Source organism: Cotesia glomerata, linkage group LG8, assembly GCF_020080835.1.
Source record: "Cotesia glomerata isolate CgM1 linkage group LG8, MPM_Cglom_v2.3, whole genome shotgun sequence".
In the NCBI taxonomy this organism is placed as follows: domain Eukaryota; kingdom Metazoa; phylum Arthropoda; class Insecta; order Hymenoptera; family Braconidae; genus Cotesia; species Cotesia glomerata.
Window position 1 is genome coordinate 6720762 of NC_058165.1, and position 21400 is coordinate 6742161.

General features: G+C 30.2%; 1 protein-coding gene across 8 annotated transcripts in view; it reads left to right on the plus strand.

Annotated features, from left to right (window-relative positions):
- The window catches only part of LOC123270893 (putative polypeptide N-acetylgalactosaminyltransferase 9), a 263471-nt gene that overhangs the window by 195398 nt on the left and 46673 nt on the right, over positions 1 to 21400 (plus strand). For 7 of the 8 annotated variants that reach the window (XM_044737052.1, XM_044737053.1, XM_044737045.1 and 4 more), the window contains 2 exons: positions 2434 to 3381; positions 4553 to 4742. In XM_044737052.1, the coding sequence (XP_044592987.1) occupies positions 3138 to 3381; positions 4553 to 4742 (434 nt within the window). In that variant the 5' untranslated portion in view covers positions 2434 to 3137. Of the gene's footprint in view, positions 1 to 717; positions 834 to 2433; positions 3382 to 4552; positions 4743 to 21400 lie in introns of those variants that run through there. The other variant, XM_044737050.1, reaches the window with a different exon arrangement.

Here is a 21400-nt window from a genome sequence, read left to right on the forward strand (position 1 = left end):
AGTACACTATACCCGTTAAATTTATATACATACATATATATATATATATATATATCGTATATATTCTCTCTCTCTCTCTCTCTCTCTCTCTCTCTCTCTCTCTCTCTCTCTCTCTCTCTCTCTCTCTCTCTCTCTCTCTATATATATATATATATATATATATATATATATATATATATATATATATATATATATTAGGGTGTGCCAAAATGTAACTTCCGTGGAGAACCTTTTAAAATTGGAATTTTGAGTTCCGCTTTTAACAGGGGCTGCGTTTGGGCATTTCCTGAGATATTTTGGTGTGAGACGATGTATTTGATTTTCATAGAATTTTTTAACAGAAGCTTAGTTTGGGCATTTCCGGTGAAAATTCAAAATTTGGCCGAATTCAAAATTCAAAATTATACATATATATATATATATATATATATATATATATATATATATAGAGAGAGAGAGAGAGAGAGAGAGAGAGAGAGAGAGAGAGAGAGAGAGAGAGAGAATATATACGAATTGCATGAGTACAGTAACCATATGCGAAACATTAATGGGAGCTAAGTATATTCGCATTCTTCCAACCACGTGTTTGTTAAATTACAATTCGTGACCTCTGATAAAAGTATAAGCTTTTATTATTTTAGAATTATAAATAAATACCAGAGAAAAATAATTAATCGGACTTTTTTCTGTGCTTAGTAATTTGAGGTTTGATAATAAGTATCGTTAGTGAAATTACTGTAGGAATTTTTTTTTTAATTGTGTTTTTATGTATGCTGAATATTCAGAGGATTGGTGATAATGTTCTAAAGGAATTTATGAAGGAAAAACACTAGGTACAAAAAAATTTAATCTGTAACATGTTTTAGAGTTATAATCTTGAGGAAAAGTTATTTTTTTTTATTCTTTGCATTTTTTACGGAAATGGTTGGTTACAGGAAAACTGTGAAGAGATATTTTGAAGGAAATTTAATTTTCTACAAAAAAAGTTCTTTGTGTTAAAGCAATAAAGTTCCTCGTTTGAGAGATATAGAGCATTTCAGAAATAAATTTTACAAATATTAAGAAAGCAAAAAAATTACACAGAAAAAAAGGTTCACTTGAGCCAAGAAAATATTTTTCTTCCTAATTATTTTCTTGAGCGGAAAAAAAATTTTTTTTTGACACAAGACATTTCACTATTCCAACAAAATTAATTCTCTTGATTTAAGAAATACGTATCTTGATCCAAGAAAATTTATTTAAGTCAAGAAAATCTTGTTTTGAAAAAATTTAGCCCCTTGTTCCAAAAAATTTAGTTTTTGAGAGAAGTAAATTTTCGTGTCTTGAGAAAATTTCTCTTTTGCTCCAAAAAATTAAATATCTCGATAATAGATTTTCATTAATATTATTATTGACTAACATGTCAAATGGGAAGATCAAATAATATTAAATCATTTTTTTCATTCAATATGTATAATTGCACGCTAAAATAATATAAAATGGGTATCAAATATTCAAGAAAGAAATTTTCTCAAGGTGAGAAAATTTTTCTCTCAGCTGAAGTAGGGCGCTGTTTCCCTAAAAATTATTAGATAGCTCGGACTGGGATTCGAACCCAGAACCTTCCGAAGACATGTCGGCTACTCTACCATTTGAGCTATCCGGTCTATACTAAATTTCCTTTCGCTTATTCTATATACATTAAGCCACACCGTCCATCTTACGGCAAGCATTTTTTACAAATATAAATAATGCTGTGAAGCGGGAAAGAATAGGAGTTACGGTAATTATTACGTGAAGCGTTTCACATTCACGTAACAGGATATTGGTAGGAAAAGATTGAGAAAGGAATGTGGAGAGGATTATCTTAATGTGAGTTTATAAAATATGCGAGAAAAAATTATTAGATAGCTCGGACTGGGATTCGAACCCAGAACCTTCCGAAGACATGTCGGCTACTCTACCATTTGAGCTATCCGGTCTAAAAATCTTGATCAAATATAAAAATTTATTGTATCAAGTATTTATGATAATTTGAATTAAGAAAAAATTACTTCCCCCAAGAATAAAATTTCAAGAAAAATTTTTACTTCGGCCAACACAACTTCGGTCTTCTTTCTGGCACCCGAAAATTCTCTTGAGCCAAAAATTTTGCTCTCCAGTCAAGAAATTTTTTTTTCTGTGTAGGCAAATATTAACAAGATTTTTTATTTTTTGCATTTTTTGGGAAATTGAGTAAAGTTACACGAAAACTAAAAGGCAATTTTGAAAGAAATTTAATTTCCTACAAGAAAGGTCTCTTTTGTTATTGCGATAAAGTGCCTCGTTTAAGAGATATAGAGCATTTTACAAATGATTTATACAACCATTAATAAAGTGATAAAAATAAAAAGATTGATTTAAAAAAAAAATTAATAAATTTTGTTTTTAATTGGTTAAATTTTTTTGTTACAGATCATGCTCAAAAGAAGCTAACTGGATACGAACGCGTAGAATAGTAAATTATCGCCTTTTACTCGATAAATAAAAAACTTTCCATATCAATTTCGACATATCGCATTAACCAGCACTTCTTTAGAAATAAATTTATTTGGCGCTCTTTTATTACTCTCCGGGACATAAATCTGCCGTATTATAAGTAAAAAGTGCCATAAAGTTTTGTAGGATTGAAAAGTTAAGAAAAAAATAAATAAATAAAGAGGGTGAATTAATTATTTGGTGATACTTCGACATATCTTTTGGAAAGTAAAATGCTTGATTGTAATAAAAAATTCATCGTATTAATTTAAGTAGATATCAAATTGGATAAAAACAATCAAACGGCAGCAGACAATTATACAGGAGTGGTGAAAAAAAAAAAAATAAATAAAAATTGGGAGTTCTCACGGTGAAGAAAAGCTTAAGTCGTTTTGAGTGACGGAAAAGAATAAAATAACTGAGACAAAATGTTGCTGAGGTAACGCCGAGCGTCCGGCTTTACTTGGGAATTAGTAGAAAAATTGCCGACGCCGGCGAAATTATACAGGTAAAAATAAAAATATCAACATTGAGAAAGAAGATTAAAAAGAAGACGTAATTTTGCTCGATATAAAAAGGAGGAAAATTTCTTTAAAAGTGATAAAAGAAATAAGAAAATAAGAGATAACGTAATAATAATAATGGCGGCATTTCCACGGCGACGGTCATTATGGCTTAAAGCGGCGGTACTGGGTACTACTGTTTGGCTGACTATTTGTTTTCTACTTTACACCGAAGACAGAACGGCACCGGATGTCCAGGGTTTAGCGCCATCGGGGGTTGCTGCACCGCAAATCGCAAATGATTTAGTTCCTGTTGTTAAACAAGAGACCGCTCCACCCGTTAACAGAGTTGAGATTAATCAACCATCTGGTCCCGAGCAAGGTAATTTATCTTATTTATAATTAATTAATTAAAAATAATAATAATAAAGATAGATAGTTATTATTATTATTCTAAGCCGAATACTCCCGATCCAAATTCTTGAAGAATGACTAATTTTTGATTATTACTTCTTCACCATAATATTTTATCGGTATGAGGTCTCATACCATCAGAGAAAATTTAGGTGAAATTCACAATTTAAATTCGTTTATCGACAATTATTGTTAGAGAAAGATGTAATTTTTACTCAGTGTAACTTTTTCAGTAACTGAACGTAACCAAAAGATCCAGGTTCGAGTCCTGGTCTGGGCTGTCTGAATTATTTTTTCAGTTACTGAAAAAGTTACACTTTACAATTTGTACTTGTCAATGTAATTATATGTTAAAAATTGATTTATATAATTACGAGACTAAGAAAAATTTAGTAACAGGTATATCTTTATCGTAAATTGAGCTTGATATTTTTTCGACGATAGTCATCATTTATGATTTAAATAGTTAAGAAAGTAAGGACAATTTTTTGATGGACATAATATTAATTAAAAAGAAATTTTTATAGGTAAATTTTGTATCATCAGAAAAGTCTTGATAAGAAATAGTGCCTTTTCACGGCTTTATATATTATTTAGCGAAAGCCAATTTTTTATGTCAAGTTTTTGAAGAAGTTTTCAATAGTTTGTTGGTTCTGTAAATTTGTTCCGACATAATTGATTATTAAATTATTTATAATTGATCTCGTGACAGCACTATTATTTTCTAAATTTATTTTAAAAGTTCTTAAACTATGTATAATGTGATTATAAATATAAAAAAAATCATTAAGCTAAAGTTTTCTTATTCACAATCCGTAAATCTCGGCAGTCACATCGTTACTGCAGGGTGCTTGTAATTATTATTGTTATTATTATTATTTAAAAAAATTATTTCATTAATACTCTGACTGAAATAGAAAAAAAACTTACAAATCTAGATTTACAAGAAAATCAAAATAATAATTAAACCTATCCATCAACCGATAAAGTCTTTTACACTTTCTAATAAATTCATAAAACCATAAATAAAATAAGTTCTAACAATCTTCGTTACTATTATACTTTTATCGGGAAAAGAGAATCACCCACCTATATGTAAGATTAATTACACAAATAATGAATATTAATATTTGTTACAGGGGCGGGAGTGCTGGCTGCTCCTAAAGAGCAAGATCCAGGTGAAATGGGTCGCCCAGTTGTTCTTCCAACGAACCTCACTGCCGAGGTAAAGAAACTCGTGGATGATGGATGGATGAATAATGCATTTAATCAGTACGTGAGCGACCTGATATCAGTCCATCGATCTCTACCGGATCCACGAGACGAATGGTAAGACATTAATAATTTTATTGTGATTTATTTTTATAATAATTCCAAACACTATAATAACAAATCATAGGACTGAATAATAATTCAGAGTCATTAGAGCTGAATTACCTACAGCCGGTACGTCTTGGCCATAATAATAGTAAACATAATGATGATAATAATAATAGATATAGGAGGGGCTGTAAATTAACGGATACAACTTTATAGAGTAATTTGAACCTTAAATGCGCGAGTTAGTTAATTAACTCATTGGTATATTAATTACGCAGGTATACGGTGCACGTTGCTATTTACGCGATATTAACCGGGATATTATCGAGACAACCGGTGAACTTTGCAACGTCTGCTGGCAATTACTTGTGTAGGTTATTAACTCTTGGTTACGGCAGACGGTGCTATACTGGAAACTATTTAAATTACACCCTCTGTTTTCACTTACGCTCTGTCTATTGATAGTTTGACAATCAATTGTTGTGCTAAAGTTCATTGTCGATCAATTTTGAGTTTGGCTACTATCGTTCGAGAGAAAAAAGTTATTTTTATTGAAGAAAAAAGATGAATTAAAAGTCATAAAATTAATTAATTTTGCGGTATGATTTTCAAGTTTGTTGTAGATAGAAAATCATGAATTATACTTTATTCAAGAAAAATATTCACCGTCTTGTGTGATAAAAGCTTCTTAGATTTCGTTAAATCTACTTATGGGCGCCAAATTTTGATAATGATTACCAAAGCTGATTTCACATCCAATTTTTTAATGTCAAATAACGAAATTCGTTGTAAATAGTCATTTAATAATGTATTATATTGATTCGAAAAAGGTTTGGTCCTTATATACTCTGGTAAGATTATTCTACAAGCGGGAGAGCGTAGCCACTTAGCTGTGAAACCAAAAACTAATTTCCAATAAAAAGAAAAAACTAATTCCACTTTATAGAGATATCATTCATTGATATCTAGTGATTTTATACCAAATTATTCTCTTAATACTTTCAAATATTAATAAAAATCGGGAAATATTGAATTCTCCCAAAATTTCGAATATTCTTATCAACTTTTAGAGAATTGATTACTAAAAATTCTCTAATTTATTTCTTAATCATTCAAATAAAAAGACATAAAAGTCTTGAAAGTCATCGTTCGAAACTCACAAAAGTCGGGCCACGATTAATCACTAGTTAAAATTAAGGCGGGCGCGTAGTGCGCTATTTAAATTTATAGTTGTTTTGAAAAACGATAATAATTATATTTAAAAATTTTTGTTAAATATCATATTTTTATAAGTTTTTAGTGATTTAATTCACCAAAAATTCTAAGATTTGTAATTGTCTTTTTGAAAACCGAATTACTTATGTTTCAAAATTTCTATTGAATATCATATTTTTATTGCCAAGGCAACACTCTTTAAGAAGGGTTTACATTTTTTCTCTATCTCGCCCTCTATCGGACAAACGAAAGTATTTCTGTCATACTTGTACAACAAATGGAATCTTAAAACGCATTTTATGCATAAATAAATGAAAATTTTCCAAAAAAGCGCTTCGCTCTTCGATAGATAATTAAATTATCTATCGAAGAGCGAAGCGTTTTTTTTCGAAATTTTATCACATACATGAGAAAAACACGTTTGAAAATCAACTATAAACCGCTCTTAAACTAAAATATATTGAATAGGTATTTCGATAGCCTGCTATTAAACAAATTAAATTTAAAATTAATTTTAACCATTTCTAAAATCAATATTCATGAAAAATAGTTCTTCAATTAAGTACTTTGCTGATAGAAAAAAGTTTTGCTCCTTATATATACTCTGATAAGATTTCTTTCCAAGCGGGAGGACGTATCCATCTACTACTGAGAAACCAAACTACTGAGAAATTTTGCATTATTTAGACCACATTCCACTGATCTGTATTGATTTTACTTATAAAAAAAAAAATCTAACCGACCGATTCTGTTTGAAATAATTATTTGAACCAACCATATTTCTTCTGGTTCAAATATTTTTTAAAAACAAGGAATTTAAATAGTGAGTGCTTTAATTTTAACCAATGATAAATTGTGGCCTGTTTTTTTCGAGTTTCGTCTATTGACTCACTTCAAAGACTCATGTATTTTTATTTTATAGATGAAGATCCATAGTAACCAATAAATTGCAAGCTCTGTAAATAATTTTCCAGCAGCAAAAAATGAATATTTCGATGAGTTATAAATAATTTTCATCACCATAACTGGTGAATATTTCAAAGCGAAATGATAGCAAAAGCAAGTTTATCAAAAATAGAACAAAAACAGTTCTGAATTTCCTGAGTAAAGTGACTGCGAAAGTCAATTGTTCTGTTTCAATTTTTTTGTTTTTCATTCTTCTTTTTTTAAGTAACATAAAAAGCACGTACGTGTCATAAAATTTTCACGACACTCTTCATTCTGTCTTTATTTTTTCTCATTCTCCCGGCATATTTCTCTACACTGTACACCCTCAACTCCCTACCCCATACACTAGATTCTGTAGTCTGTAGTTTTAGGCATTAAGTATATATACATTTAACTCGAGCAAGTATAACTCTGTGAGCAAGTTAATGAAATATTAACGAATGAACAAGTAGCTGAAAAAATTAATAATAACAATGTGAGGGTGAATTTAACTTGGAAATGTATACAATTTTGAACGATTTCGTTCTTCACTCAGCTACTCTCTAGAGATGCTTAACATATACAAGGATGAAAACTTAAATATGTTAATGCTCTCGTAATAACTTGCTATTTCTTGTGTCTTATCCCCAGCAATACGCGACTGACAATCCACCCTAGCATATATTTCAATTTCACATAACACGGAAACAAAATTAAACATCCAAAGTTCACTCTCTCCAAATTATTCATTGATTCAAATTTCAATTTTTTTAATTATAAATTTTGCTGTTGAAAAATAAGTGTTGATAGACTGAAAAAAAAAAAAAAAAAATTAATTTAAGAGAATACTATAGAGCAAATTATACAAGACGTGTTAATGAACTTTACAATTCAACTGTCGTAAAAATGGATGGTCGGTTTTTTAAGTTAGTTGTCATGGTAAAGGCATACCGTCAGAAAATTCTAAATTTTTGTATAGTTATTAAGGACATGATGATACAATTACCCTTAAAATTGACCACCTGTAACCCGAGATGAATTTAATTAAAATTGCTATTTAACATTGATTACATACGCTCTCTGCAGTTCTGTACACTGTAAAAAATCCGGAGTGAATCGGGAGTGAATTTCACTCCCATTTCACTCCCATCACTCGGAGTTCCGGAGTGAAGTAATTAATCACTCCGCGTAGGGAATGAATCCGGAGTTTTTACTTGCGGAGTGATTTCAGAGTGATTTCGAATTTCACTCCGAAAAACATCCGCGTTCGGAGTTTTTAAAATAAATAAAATAAGGATGAATTTTCGTTCTATAAAAAAAACCTCAAAATTATTAATCTTTATATATATATATATATATATATTTCTTCTGTGCGTGTGTTTGTCACTGAACTCCTCCTAAACGGCTGGACCGATTTTAATGAAATTTTTTGTGTCTTCCGGTGGATTCCAGAATGGTTTAGATTCACAATTCAGTCCACGAGAAAATGTTTATTTAATAGATTTTTTATTTATAAATTGTTGTTGACCTTGACTACCCACATGCACTTTTCATATATTTTATAAATATCATATATATAAGATGTATGAAAAAATTCATGTGGCTACTCAAATGAAAGGTCTCGATGAGTATAAAATCATAATGGACTTATATTTATGAAAATGTTAATAATTAACGAATGATAATGTATTTTGTTAACTAATGATGTTTTTAACGATATAAGCTCATTCCGATGTTACACTCATCAAGAGCTTTCATTTGAGTACCCACATGAATTTTTGATATATTTTTCATATATACATATATATAATATCTATAAATATATAAAATATATGAAAAATTGATGTGGGTACTCAAATGAAAGGTCTTGATGAGTGCAACATCGGGATGAACTTATATCTTTAAAAGTATCATTAGTTGACAAGATACAATGTCATTTCTTAATTATTGAAGTTTTGAAAGATATAAGCTCATCCCGATGTTGCACTCATCGAGTTTTTTCATTTGAGTACCCACATAACATTTTTTATATATTTTATATAAGGTAAAAGCCCCAATAGATGATCACGTACTAGTATATGATCACTCCATGTATTTGTATATCTATATTCACAAATATAGGTATACAAATACACGGAGTGATCATATACTGGTACATGATCATCTATTGGGGCTTTTACCTTATATGGTATTTGTGAAATATATAAATATATAAAATATATCAAAAATGCATGTGGGTACTCAAATGAAAGCTATTGATGAGTATAAAATCCGAATGGGCTTATATTTACGGAAATGTTAATTATTGAAGAATGCCCATTGCATATTGTTAACTAATGATGTTTTTAACTATACAAGCGCATTCCTAAAATTTCTAAATTTAAGACGTGTGTACATGACAACGTCTGTCGGATCCGCTAGTATATATATATCTACATATTTTTTTTTGAAAATTTTTAATTATAATTAATTTATAAAAAAAATAAATAAAAACATTATAATAATAATTAAAATGAAATGTTATTCAAATAATAAATTAAATTTTTAATAATTAAATATAAAAAGGGTTTATAAAAATATTTTCTTTACAAAAATTTATTTATTTCTAAATTCATTTATTTTGGGAGTAAATGCGGAGTGAATTTATTATTAATAAAAATTAACTCCTTCTCGCAGTAAATATCACTCCCGCTGGGAGTGAATCAATTAAAAATCATTCACTCTTCATTCACTCCGCAAATTTTTTACAGTGTACCGGTTTCTTACACGGAAAAAAGAAATTTCGAAAAATTACAGTATAAAATATAAAATCAGTCCCGTCGTAATCAAAACTAGAAAAATTACAGTTTGAAATAACATTTTTCTAAATCCAATTTTTTAATTTAATATTCAGAGCTTGCAACATAAATATTACATTCTACAATGTAATTCTTATAAAATCTGTAGTAATTACAATCTGAAACTGTAATTTTTCCAGTTTTCATCACGAAGCGCCACGTTGAATTATATACTGTAATTTTTCGAGTTTTCTTTTGTCCGTGTAGTTATAAAAAAAAAACTAACTGTCAGAAACTTATACAAAACTGACAGTTTAATGTATTTGTTGTAAGTTTGAAAAAAAATAAAAAAAAATTTTTGACCGTCTAATTATTTATAAATAACCGATTAAAGTTCAACAATCTATGAAAATGTATATATCTGCGAAGTTGGACAGAAATAATTGTATGGGTTGCGTCTCCACGGGTACAGTCTTGCATAAAAGTTATGGATTACTTAGTTACAAGCTCATATACTTTTGCGGCGCTTATAATCTCTAATTTTTTGACAATATTATACCATAGCAATTACCTTAATAAATTGTTAAGATTAATTATCAGAATAAATAATTATTAAATTGAAATGATTATATTTAATTTTCTTAAAAGCTTATTCACCTCTCAGAAGATTTATGTTTCCAAACTACCAAAAAAATTTATAAAATTTGTATTGAAAGACAGAGCCGAAATATTTAAACAGTAATCAAATTTTTCATTTAATTTTTTTTTTTTGATAAATTAATAGATTAATTGACAATTATATTTACAACTTTATAACTATTTTGGATAGTCGCTTACACTGTACTGAGTGGAAAATTTTTGAGGTTAAATTGAGGAAGAAAAAAAGAATTTTTAGTGGAAGATATTGCTTTGTTTTATCTTTTAAATTTTATTTTATTTAGTGATTAGTATTAGTAATTGGTATTTGTCTGAATATATGATTATATTATTATTAAAAATTAGTAGAATTTTGCCTGAATTTAAATCGGAGTATTTTCTGCACTGAAAAATTTCATCTCAATTAAGTGCAGTTAATTAATTAAAACCGAACAAAGATTGAAAACTCCACAGATTTATATATAAATGTTAAACATAAATTGAAATATTTTAATCCAGTAATTACTCCCACGTATTATTATTGTAAACCGTGGTAAATTTCCCCAAGTTTTATGGTTGCACGCTCCCTCTACTTTCTCAATCGATTTAATGCCAACGCAGAATTTATCAGCAATCGCCGCTATAACTTACCGGAAAAGTAAGGATATAGCGTGACCTAAGAGGTGACACAACGCATATACACTCAAATGCACTCCCGTAGAGCGTCGGAGCATATCACCAAAAAAAAAAAAAAAAAAAAAAAAAAAAAAAATAACGAATAACAAATAAAAAATGTCACTTTATTTCCCATTTTATTTATTGTATTTGCTAAAAAAATATCGCCGATGTGTCAGCGACTCGACTTTCTCCGTACGTATAGTGAATCCTCATTGCCGAGAAATGAAACTTTGACAGACTTGGGATGTGTGGAAAGTTCACATCCGTATAATATTTGCTATCATATTGATCTTGCGTTTTTACTTTAAATAATAGAATGTTATGTCACCGCTGGAGGCAGTAGTTGGTATTTTATGAGACTTTTTATTTAATTTGTTGTGAAATTAGAATTTTTAAAGTCTACGCAGAAGAAAAAGGTTAATCAAGAAAATTTTGAACAAAAGAAACTTTTTCGTAATTCAAAAAATTTTTCCAATTAAGGTTAAAAAAGTTGAATTAAGGAAACAAATTTTGATTGGAAAAGAATTTATTCTTAAATAAAGGTAAAAAAGATTATCTTTAAAATGTAAAGGACTAGCAAATTTAATAAATTATCTAAGCTGAAGAAGCAAATACTTAACTCAATAATATTAATGCTATTGGCTTGAAAATATTTATTTTTGTTCGAAACTCGAAATAATGTAATTTCAAATGGTTATCGAAAATTGCGTCAAATTATAAAAAATATCTTTTAAAAATATCATTAAATATCTCTGAAAATTTTGATTTTAGCAACTTGGTGCTTAGGACCTTTTTTGTAGAAAATTGAATGCTTTACAAGTTTGTCATTCGCATTTTTTCTGTAGCTCTTGTCATTCACGAGATAAATGCGAAAAAACGCAAATTTCATGAAAAAATCAAGTTTAGAGGCCTGTACTACCTCGCCGGTTCGAGTTACGGCTTGGCCGCAATGGACACTTTTGTAGAACATTCAATTCTGAAAAAAACCCGTCCACGGTCGAAGCAATGCTGTGAAATGTCACTGAGCTATAGAAATTTAAACATAAAAAAATCAAAATTTCTGTGTTTTTTTTAGGGAAAATCTTTAAACGCCTGGGTCGAGGTCTTAATATTAATATTAAGGGCCTAAACTTTCAGGGTATTTTTTTTTTGGGTACTTGCAACAAAATTTCACGATGGAACTGAAAAAAAAAAAATAGTTGAAAAAAAAAGCACCCTAATATATATATACTAGTTCGCCAATACGTTTTTCAAGTATAGGATTTTAATCTGTTGATATATTAGTAATGTGTGATTTTATTTGGGATTTAAAGACGGCGCTGCTATATCGGATTGTCTCAAGCCAAGAACATTATCTTCGAGAGTTTAATTATTTCATTTTGGAGTAAGTTAAATATTGCTCTTGTAGAAGAGAAATTTTATTTTGTCAGTCCGAAATATTATATGATCAAATGAAAAAATAAATAAGTATTTCCTGCAAAATAATTGAACTAAATTTAATTATTCAAACTCTTTAATGAAAATGTCCCGTATCAAGAAATTAATTTCTTTGAATCAAGAGTTTTATCACTCCTAAAAATATTCTGTGCCCGCTGAGAAAAAATTTCTTCTGAAAACAATGAGGAATGCTGTAATAAGAAATTAATTTCCTCAAAAATTTTAAACAATTTTATTTTTCAGCTGCAGAAATAAAAATTTTTCTCAGATTTACTTTCTTGTTGAAAAATAATTTTCTACATTTGATAAAAAACAATTTTGAATGAGAATTCTTAAGTTGTCTACCTAAAATTGTTTTTTTCCAAATTTAGAATTTTTTTTTTAACAAGAAAGTTACTGTTCGAAAAATTTTAATTTTTTAAACTAAGAGATAAAATAGTTGAAAATTTTCAACAAATTAATTCTTCATTACAACAATGCCTATTTTTTTCCAAAGAAATTTTTTCTTTCAGTGTATACTAAAAATATACATTACAATGTCAAAATATTTTACGAGATTAAATAAAAATTTGCCGATAAATTATCGACGGAAAATTTGACCCTAGTATAAAATCCAAGAAAGAAAATTTTCAATCTTAAAAAAGGGTTGAATGTTGAAAAAATAAATAAATGTAACAGAACGTGTAAATATTTATTTAGCACAGCGGAGATAGAAAGCTAAGACCTGTTGTGTTGATTTATTCCCTTAGTGAAGAACTCTCGAGAGACTAGACGTCAGATCCTTCGTGCTAACTTTTGGACATTTCTGTTGACTCATCTGTGTATAACACTGGATCAAGAAGCGAAAGCTTCGCAAATATGCTGACGCATATCTCTGTTGGGTAATAGAATAGGTCGTCACTACAAACAATATTAACTATCAAATATATCAAACAATGCATCTCGTCCTTTGTACTTAATTTAATGCATTTATTATTTATTATTTGATTATTCGATTTAGCCAGCCATGGAACTTTCACTAACAATGCACAGATAATGGATTTAGTCATAGAATTCCTCTTCCTATAATTTCTCTCCGAACACTTGTACTTGTACACCGACTACTCCTATTTTACAATTATTTTCAAACCGAAACTAAACTTGTAGTCTGAAATTTAATATTTTCACCCGACAACCCATTCTGTTTCAATAAACCAAATGTTGCGGTTTACAGATTCATTATTTATTCTCGGCTATATTTGTAGATTTTAGTACGAAATAATCTGTCATCTTTTGTTGAAATTGTTTTGAAACTTAAAATAATTTTTTATAATCAAAAGAAAATATTTTGTATCAACGGAATTTTCTTGGATTTTTTAATCTTGATTGAACTCGAACTGACAATATCAGTTCGAGTTCAAATTCTGATTAAAAAACGAGAGGTACAACGAAATTGATCAGAATCTGGTTTGTAAAAGATACAATTTCCTAAAAATAAGGCAAACCGTAATTTTTTTGTATCTTCGAAATTCAGTCCAAAATTTTAATTTCAAACTTTCTAAGCAAATGATCTTATCGGAGACGGTTGAAATCAAATATTGAAATTGAAATTCTGGCTAAATAATAAGAGATAGATAAAAATTTAAAAGGGCCTTTTTTGTAAAAGATACAATTTCCTACACAATAGGTTTCTTGTAATTTTTTCATACACAGAAAGAAAAATTTCTTGACTGGAGAACAAAATTCTTGGCTCAAGAAAATTTTCGAGTGCCTGAAGGAAAGCCGAGATTGTGTTGGCCGAAGTAAAAATGTTTTTTGAAATTCTATTCTCGGTGGAAGTCATTTTTTTTTAATTCAAATTATCATAAATACTTGATACAATAAATTTTTATATTTGATCAAGATTTTTAGATACTTTAGGGAAGTAGCGCCACCTACTTCAGCTGAGAAAAAAATTTTCTCACCTTGAGAAAATTTTTCTCTTGAATGTTTTATACCCATTTTATATTATTTTAGCGTGAAATTATACATATTGAATGGAAAAAAATGATTCAATATTATTTGATTTTCCTATTCGACATGTTAATCAATAAAAATATCAATGAAAATTTACTTTCATCCACACGGAAAAAAAATCCTATGAAAAATTACTATAGTAACATCGTAATCCAGGACTAGACTTTCAGTATCTCGATTTTTACGATGCTGCCGTCTACAGAATACAATTTGAATTATTGAAAATTACGATGTTATTTAGTAAATTTTTTTTCCGTAAGAGCAAGTGAATAAGGACGCATACTATATGTTTTAATAAAAGAGAGACAGAGTCTAGTAGTTTGCGACGCCACCACCGAAAGATGACCAATTACTGTATCGAGGGTCTTATTATGTGACTGAACAGAAACGTTAGATATTCCCTCCGATAGCGTGAGGGGATAAACCTTGGACTTGAGGCGGAGAGGATACCGGGTTCGATTCCTGGATGATACAGAATTATTTTTTCGGTGACTTTAACTTCTTTTTAATTTGAGTGATAGAAATTTACGATGTTGCATCGTATAAATTACGATGTTTGAGTTCTGGTCCGGCACTGCAATGTCCTATACTAAAAATTACGATGTTTTCATTGTAATTTTTCATACAATTTTCTTTCCGTGCAGATATTTAATTTTTTGGAGCAAGAGAGAAATTTTCTCAAAACAAGAAAATTTACTTCTATCAAGAACTAGATTTTTTGGAGCAAAAGGCTGAATTTTCTCAAAACAAGAAGATTTTCTTGACTTAAATGAATTTTCTTGGATCAAGATACGTATTTCTTAAAGCAAAAGAATTAATTTTGTTGGAATAAGTGAAATTCCTTGTGTCAAAAAAAATTTTTTTTTCGCTCAAGAAAATAATTAAGAAGAAAAATATTTTCTTGGCTCAAGTAAACTTTTTTTTTTGTGTATATTCAGTATTTAGTCCAAAATTTTTAGATTTGATATTTTTATATAGATTTCAAAAGATAAGCAAATCGATACTTGTCTAATTTTCGAATTCTCTTTGATAAAAATCAGAATTAATTCTTTTGACTAAATTTTTATTACCATAACCACGATAAGGATACAGTAATTATTTAACACACTCATGAACGGCGCAGAGGCAAGTGCAAGTAGTTACGGCAGAAGTGCCGGCAGACGGTGATGTTTTTGAGTAGTAGCAAACCCATTAACTAGAATTGAGATGTATAACCAAGATCCGAGTATAGTTAGAGGGTTGAATGCTGGGTGTTGGTGTGCTAGTTTGGCTGCCTGAAACCTGACTCTGACTCTCTCTGCCCAGTTTCCAGTTTCTCACTTTTACCTTATACACGGCAGACTGTACGTATAGACAAAACAATCAGACGCTAGAAGTGTGGGTTTGACAAACTCCGCATTGTATACACCGCACAGAATTATACGCTATATACCATTTATCCTATACCGGAGTAGTCTATAGTTTCATACTAGTATATTAGTGCACTAGTATAGAGAATTATTAATGGTTTGAATAAAGGGTTTATGATCGGAGTGGCTAACAACCGTGGAACAGATTTATTTGACAAACATATTATGTAACTTCTCCGTACTGGTTATTGTTTATTAGTATTTACAAGTTTGTTTTGCAGAAATACTTCGGATTAATTAGAAGCATTCTGGTAATTAATTATTTTGTTAGTTATAGCTTTATAGAGGGTTAATTAACTCGGTTAATTGGTTCGTATTATTAATAATAATTATAACATAAATGGAAGCAATAATCATCTATTTTGAATTGCATAATCTTACAAGGTACACTGAGAAAAAAAAGTACTACTCTTGAGAAAATTTTCCTGTCACAAAAATATATATTCTTAATAATTTTCAAAAATATATTTTCTGGTCTCAAGAATTGATCGAATTATTTTTTGTTTAATTCAAGTAAATCTATTCGTTTGTTAATTTATCAAAATTAATATCAATATTTTATTATCATGATAGATATTGATATTCTTTTGTCAAAAAACCAAAATTTATTTTAAACGATTTTTGAGCCAAGAAATTTTTTTCTGGACAAAAATTTTTTTTTCTCAGTGTACAAAATTTTCTTTAAAATGAACGACCATACACGGAAAAAAATTTCTGGAAAAATTTACGATACAACTATTTTAAAACATTTTAAAACTGGACTTTACTTTCAATATAATGATAGAAGGATTTCTTTGTATTTAAGAAATCATTTCTTAAACATCATTTCTTAGTATTTAGAAAATATTTCTTAGTATTTAAGAAATATTTCTTAAATACTAAGAAATATTTTTTAAATACTAAGAAATGATTTCTTAAATACAAAAAAAATCTTCTTAAATGCTAAGAAATCCTTCTACCAGTGTACTATTAATTGTTAAATATTTTAGAAGAAAATTTACTATTTATTTACGAAATTTTACAACTTACTGTAAATAATTGAAAGATCGATCGAACTTACCTGTAAGTGATGGTCGATCGAAATTATATTTCGCCGTCTCGTCCTCTAGATCAAGATGTAGTCACGATTTACTGGCAAGTATGAGTACAGTTTTCACAGATTTTATTTCAAAGTTCTGAAAAAATCATCTCGCTGCGCCCTCTTTAGGTACTTGTAGAGTCTATACGCCTCTCAGGTTCATTACGTTTTTTTGAGAGGAAAATAAAAAAAAACTCTTATTAATCAAAATAGGGTGGGAACTCTTTCGGGAAGGGTACTTGATCTATTCGGACGAGACGGCTCATATAATTTCGATCGACCATCACTTACAGGTAAGTTCGATCGATCTTTCAATTATATTTCGCCGTCTCGTCCTCTAGATCAAGATGTAGATGTTTAGAGAGTTAGATTAATTATTTATTTTTTTTTTTTTTTTTTTTTTTTATTTATGGTGAAATGATCATTCGTACTAAAAGTTGACATTTATTTAAGATTTTGCTAGCACTGTAGACACAAAATCTTCTTGCTGCATCTGAGGAATATTTACTTTGGAAAACATTTTTGATTTTTCCGTCCAACCTGCCATTTTCCTGATAATTTCTATATTGACGCGCTTTAATGCAGCTGCTGAAGTAGCAGCATGCCTTGTGCTATGAGCTGAGAAAATTGATGTATCTATACCACTTTAACTCAAGGTTCCTTTTATGCAATTTCTCATTGTTTGTGTTGTCGCAGGTGTATATGGTTTCCTTGTAATTATAATGAAATTATCACACTGTGGTGAACGGAGATCACGAGTCCTGTTTGAATATTCTTGAATAGTTGAAGCAACACATACTCTAGGGAGTTCCGGACAGAATAATATTTGAAGCAAAAGTTGTGTTCTGTTATTGCCTGATGTTTTTAGTTGATCAGGTACTTGTATGGAAATCTTTTTATCTGAAATCTTTATGAATGGTACCCTGATCTTGGAAAGAGTCTGTACTCTTTGGGCTGTAGAAATTGCTAATAAGGTGACCAGTTTTTTTGTAAGATCTTCTAATGAGAGCTCTCCATTAGGGTATAAGGTACTCAAATAGTCAAGTACTATTTGTGGATCCCAAATATAGTTGTATTTTGGAGTTCGAGGTCTCAGAGCGCTTACTCCTTTGAAAAAGCGAGTTATCCTGGCATCTTTACCAATATCTTCTAAAGATATAAGAGATAGAGCTGCTCTAACCGTGTTGAGAGACGAGTATGAGTTTGTTCTATCAAAGGATTTTGAGAGAAAGGATATGATTTCTGTAATAGACGCAAAGAAAACTTGAGTATTGTGTTCAACGCAGTATGACCACCATTTTTTCCAAACCACTTCATATTGCTTTAAAGTGCTGCCTCATGCCTCGTGGATAACAACCCTGCTACCAGGATAAGCTGCTGCGCTAGAGGATGGCTGTTTCTGAAATTTGATGAAAGTAATTCAGTATGGGGTAAAAATTTTATTATTTTACCGCGTAATAATTTTTTAAACAATGGAAACCAACATTGTCCCTCCCAGAAGGGTACTACTAGCCCCCCCTCTGTATTATCATTGATTATTTTTTGTAATACTCGAGGTATCAAGGAAAAGGGAGGTAACGCGTAAAAATAATAATTAGACCATGACATTGTGAAGGCATCAATGGCATGACATTCTGGATCCCTTTTCCATGAAACATATTTTTTGCACTTATTGTTCAAGTGAGAAAAAAACAGATCAATATCAAATAAACCCCATCTATCTTTAATTTTATCAAAGGCCCAATCTGCTAATTGCAACTCGGTATCTGCTGGCAGTCTTCGAGATTCTTCGTCTGCTTCAACATTGTCTTCTGATTTTGTGTATGAGGCAAATACACGACTATTTCGATTCTCACACCAGCTCCATATAGCCTTACTCTCGTCATGTAAATTAGCGAACTGAACACTTCCCATCTTATTAATGCAAGCTATAGTCGTTGTATTGTCTATATGCAACAAAATATCGACTTCGAAATAATTTTTAGCAAAACAACCCCAAAAGGGCTGCTTTTAACTCAAGCTGATTTATTTGACATTTTTGGTCATCCTGGGTCCACCAACTATGGACACGTTCGTCATTACAAAAGGCTCCCCAGCCAGTCAACGAGGCATCTGTATAAATCTCCAGTACAAAGCAAAATTCCTTGATGCTCCGTGAACAATTAGATTCTAACTTAGTCCACCAATTTAATTCATGTCTAATATCGTCTGATAATTTCATCTTTACCGAATAATTACCTCGCGATGATTTTAGCGCAAAAATTTTTTCCCGTTCTAGACATCTTGTATATAATCTTCCATACTCAACAGCTACACATGCTGAACTTAGAGTCCCAATAAATTGTGCCAACTCTCGGATTCTACAGGATCTTTTTTCCCTATACTGAGAAACTAGTTTTTTTATTCTCTCAAGCTTTTCGTCAGGCAAGATGAATGATAATTGTAAGCTGTCTATGATCACCCCTAAGAATCTTATTCTTGTATTGGGTTCTAACATGATGGACATTTAATCTGACATTTATCTAAATTTAAGACAAATCCTAACGATTCTAACAATTTCCTTGCTTTGCTAACGTCAGTCAGGCATTGTTGATAAGATGGAGCAATAATAAGTTTATCATCAATGTAAACTACAGATATAGTACCTCGTGCTCTTAACCATTGGCTTATTGGTTTTAATAATTTGGTAAATACTTGTGGGGCAGTGCATAGCCCGAAAGGTAGACAATTAAATTCAAATAGGATACCCTTAAACATAAACCGTAAATATTTCCGATATTTTTTATGTATAGCGACTAAATAATATGAATCTTTAAGATCAATAGTTGCCATAAAGCAACCCTTAGTTATTAAACGTTCTACCGTTTTTAAATCCTCCAATTTAAAATGTGGAGAATTGATAAATTGATTCAAATTTTTTAAATTTAAAATAAACCTTTTTCCCCCGTTGGGTTTATCAATAAGAAAGTATGATGAGATAAACTGACCTGCTTCTTTTTTACATATGGAAATTACCTCTCGCTCCAAAAGGTCTTGAACTATTGTTTCGGCAATGCGACTATCATTTTCTTATAGTCTAGGTTCTGGTGGAGGTACAAATTGCCGTACTTTACTTGTAAAGGGTATTTTATATCCCCTTACAACATTCAATACATCGGAGTTTGAGGTTGTCAGTCCATTGTTTAAAAAATAATTTTAAACGGCCTGCTAATAGGGATAGGAAAGTCGACTCTGACTTTAGTCAAAAATCGACTTTTATCTGAAAATAATCGACTTTTCAGAATCAAGTTGAGCCTCTCTTGAATCGATTAGAATCGACTTTTACTCGATGATTTTTTTTCGACTTTTTTACAGACTTTTAAAAATTAATAACGAAAATAAAATTAAGTGCAATCTATGTGATAGAGATTTTTCCTTATCTATGGAGTGTAGCTAAAAAGTACTTGTCAATAGTTGCAACTTCTGTACCCTGCGAACGGTTATTTTTACGTGCAGGTCTAATTGCAATCCAGTTGAGAAGTCGGTTATGACCTCAACATTTAAATGAGTTTATATTTTTTTAGTTAAAAATGCAATTTTATTATTCAATGTCAAACTGTATGCAATTTGATCATAAAATATTTTCTATAACATGTTAAAAACTCAAAAAGTATGTTTGTACGATCATAATTTAATAAAATACAAATATATCTAACAATTTATGCAAGAATTACTAAATTTCTAAAAAGTCGACTCAAGTCAGAAAAGTCGACTATCAGAGATGATTAATCGACTTCAAGAATCAAAAAACTTGAAATCGATTCCAAAGTCAAAAATCGATTCTTTGCGCGCTTTTTCCATCCCTACCTGCTATTACACTTACCTCTAACGTCGGTAGCTGGTCCGAGATTTTTGGCTCTCCCGTTGAGAGTTCATGTGGCTGGACTTCTTTCTCAACGGAAGCTTCGAGTTCAAAGACCCCCCAAACGGTCTTGTTGGATATGACCTTCCCGATGAAGTGCCCTGGTATGATGAACTCTGACGAGTTGCTGTTCTTGAAATAATCTTAGTTGATTTTTCAATTGTTTCTGCTGACTTCAAGGCCTCTGAAAAGTTTGCTCCAAACAAAAGTGTATCGATTTTGCCGTCATCTGCAATTCTTTTTGCTATTGGATTGAGATTTATCATTATAACTTGACGTCTAGATATTGATATCGAATGATGCAGATCTGCTAATACTTTTCCAGTATCACTAAGACCTGACGTAAGTTTTGCAGTGTCTGTCTTTTCTTTATTATGGAGTATTGAAGTTAATAACCCTCCAATTGCAGTTAGCGATGCACTAATTTATGATTGCGCAAGGACCTGAAAAGTATCTTTTTTTATAGATGTCGAGTTCAAAGCTGATTTCACCTCAGGATTTAAAATTGGAGCCTTCATCAGCTCACAGTTTTTTGCGGGAGGATATTTCTTTAATAATTCAAGTCTATCCTCCTTTGACAGTCCCCCTTTCAAAATACTAAGCCAACGTTCTGC